At 33.7% G+C, this 2,677-nt stretch overlaps 1 protein-coding gene across 1 annotated transcript; it reads left to right on the forward strand.

The window, feature by feature from the left end:
• Positions 1-1,228: 1,228 nt before the first annotated feature.
• Positions 1,229-1,955, forward strand: LOC112463443 (the record flags this gene model as incomplete). Its single annotated transcript, XM_025029855.1, has 2 exons — positions 1,229-1,595; positions 1,735-1,955. Coding segments are annotated over exons 1-2 (588 nt in total), but the record flags the coding sequence as incomplete, so codon positions are not given.
• Between the last annotated feature and the right edge of the window lie 722 nt (positions 1,956-2,677).

Consider the following 2,677-nt stretch of genomic DNA (forward strand, 5'->3'; position numbering starts at 1 on the left):
ATTTCTTCTTAAAATTCTGCGATACGGGTACAATTTTCGTTCTCTTATTCGTGAGCTAATCCGATCGCTCCATAGACACGTTTAACAAATCCGATTTGTCTAGGGAACTTTTTCCTTAGTCGGTTGATATAATTGCGATTAATCCGATTGCAAATCCGATTGCTAGACGTAAACACCCCTTGGCTTAATTGTCTGGATCGTCTCTCGATCTTGGCTTAATTGTCCGGATCATGCCCCGATCTTGACATAATTGTCTAGATCATGCCCCGGATCTTGGCTTAATTGTCTGGATCATGCCCCGATCTTGACTTAATTGCTTGAATCATACCGATCTTAGGTCATGATCTGATCTACACAATTAAGCTAAGAATATAATAAAACTATAAATAACCCGATATTTCAAAATTTGCCACACACATTTCTAAAAAAATTATGGCTCTTTGATCACATAAAAACGGATCTAATCAATCAAATCTTAAAGAATTATATATGAAATAGGGGTAGAAAAAATTGAAAAATATAATAGAATTAGAAATTGATCGATATCTCAAATATTGAGAAAGCTACAGCGTAAAACACGCTTTTCTGAAAAATGAAAATTCCCTTAAAATCCATACCAGTTGACGGATTTTAATAAAATTATAGGAAAACATACTTTCTATGATACTCTATTTGTGTGCCAAATTTCAACCCGGTATCTAAAAAATTGTAGAAGTAGATGCGTGTACAAAAAATCCGTACACACACACATACATACATACTTCCGGACATTTTCTACTAATATGATTTCTCGACGTATTGGAACATTTTAAACCTAAATAATTTACAAACGGCCAATTTCGAGCTATTACCAGATGTTAGAAAAATATTTAATACATTCAATAAATTATTATTGAATTATTATTGAATGTATATTAATACAGACTTGTTTACGTTTCGTGCCTTACTTGGCCTTCTTCAAAACAATAAAAAAAATTATAAAGAAAAATGCATTATAATATATCGCATTATTCTACGAACAAAACAAATCAATTCGATCCAACGCTACAATTTTCATTAACTCCGCGTGCCAATTTTAAAGAAAAACAATCCGGATGTTATTTTTACAAGAGCCGACAAAGGTAACGTCACGGTAGCATTAGACAAAAACGAATATATTCAAAAAATGGAAACGTTATTAAGTGACAAAGATACCTATAAAGTTGTCAAAAGAAATCCATACGCCAAAATGGAAAGGGAACTAAATGCTTTGATTAAAAAGTGGATACAGAAGGAATATATTTCTAAGAAACAATATTTTTTCCTACATTCCAGCGATTCTACACTTCCAAAAGCTTATGGTCTTCCAAAGATTCACAAAAAGAACGTTCCTTTTAGAATAATAGTCTCATCTGTCAACACGGTACTGTATAATCTTGCAGCTTTTCTGCAAAAAATTTTAGTTGATAGTTTACCAAAACCAAAGAGCCACGTCAACAACAGTTTTGAATTGTGTACTGACCTATCGAAAATAAAAGTGCAGAAGTCGGAGATTTTGATCTCATTGGACGCGGTATCACTGTTTACGAATATTCCATCTGAATTGATCGTGGAGGGTTTAAAAAAGAGATGGAAATTTATAAAAACGAAAACAAGTTTATCTCGTACTGAATTTATTACTGCAGTCAAATTTGTATTGGCTTCCATTTTTTTCACGTTTAACGGTGTTACCTATAAGCAGACATTTGCCGACAGTGGCCGACATTGTTATGAAAGATTTGGAGAAAAGGGTTTTGGGCGCATTGGACTTCCATCTATCGTTTTACAAGCGCTATGTGGACGACATTGTTATGAAGATCCCTAAGGATAACGTTCAGGATGTTCTGGATCACTTTAATAGTTATCATGATAGACTTAATTTTACAATAAAGTACGAAAATAATGGCCGTTTTAGCTTTCTGGATTTGATGTTGATTGTAAGGGGAGACACGATTATAACAGATTAGTTCCACAAAGAAACTTTTTCTGGTAGGCTATTGTCCTTCTTTTCTAATCATCCTATTCAACACAAAATAGGAACAATCTATAGCCTAGTGGACAGAGCAATCATGTTATCACATCCCAGCTTTTATAATAAAAATTTAAATTTTGTCATCAATGTATTGCTTGGAAACGGATATCCCATCGATCTAATATTCTTGCATATTAATAAAAGACTGAGGAAACTTCAGTCCACAAAGAATAATACGGGTAATAATTCCGAATGTGCACAGCAAATAAAAAGTTTTATTGTTATGCCGTATTTAAAACATACTTCCGAAATCATCGCCTCAGCAGTCGATAAATCTGAAAATTCTGTGGGATACCGCACTCTTAACAATCTTAGTAGCATCATTAAGGACCATAAAGATAAAAACGCCCATTTTTCCAATAATAACGTAATTTACAAAATCTGTTGTAAAAATTGTGATGCCTCTTACGTCGGTCAGACGAAGAGGCAATTACAAACCAGATTAAAGGAACATAAAAGCAATATAAGATTAGACGAGTCCAAACATTCAGTTGTCTCAGAGCATACCACAAAATACAATCGTTCATTTGACTGGGAAAATGCACGCATCCTAGAAATTGAGCATAATTACAAAAAAAGATGGTAATTATGCAGTTTAGGGGAAGCACCTCCGATGACCTTGACCTT

The sequence above is a fragment of the Temnothorax curvispinosus genome, unplaced genomic scaffold (genome assembly GCF_003070985.1).
Source record: "Temnothorax curvispinosus isolate PA1 unplaced genomic scaffold, ASM307098v1 QBEX01013227.1, whole genome shotgun sequence".
Lineage (NCBI taxonomy): Eukaryota > Metazoa > Arthropoda > Insecta > Hymenoptera > Formicidae > Temnothorax > Temnothorax curvispinosus.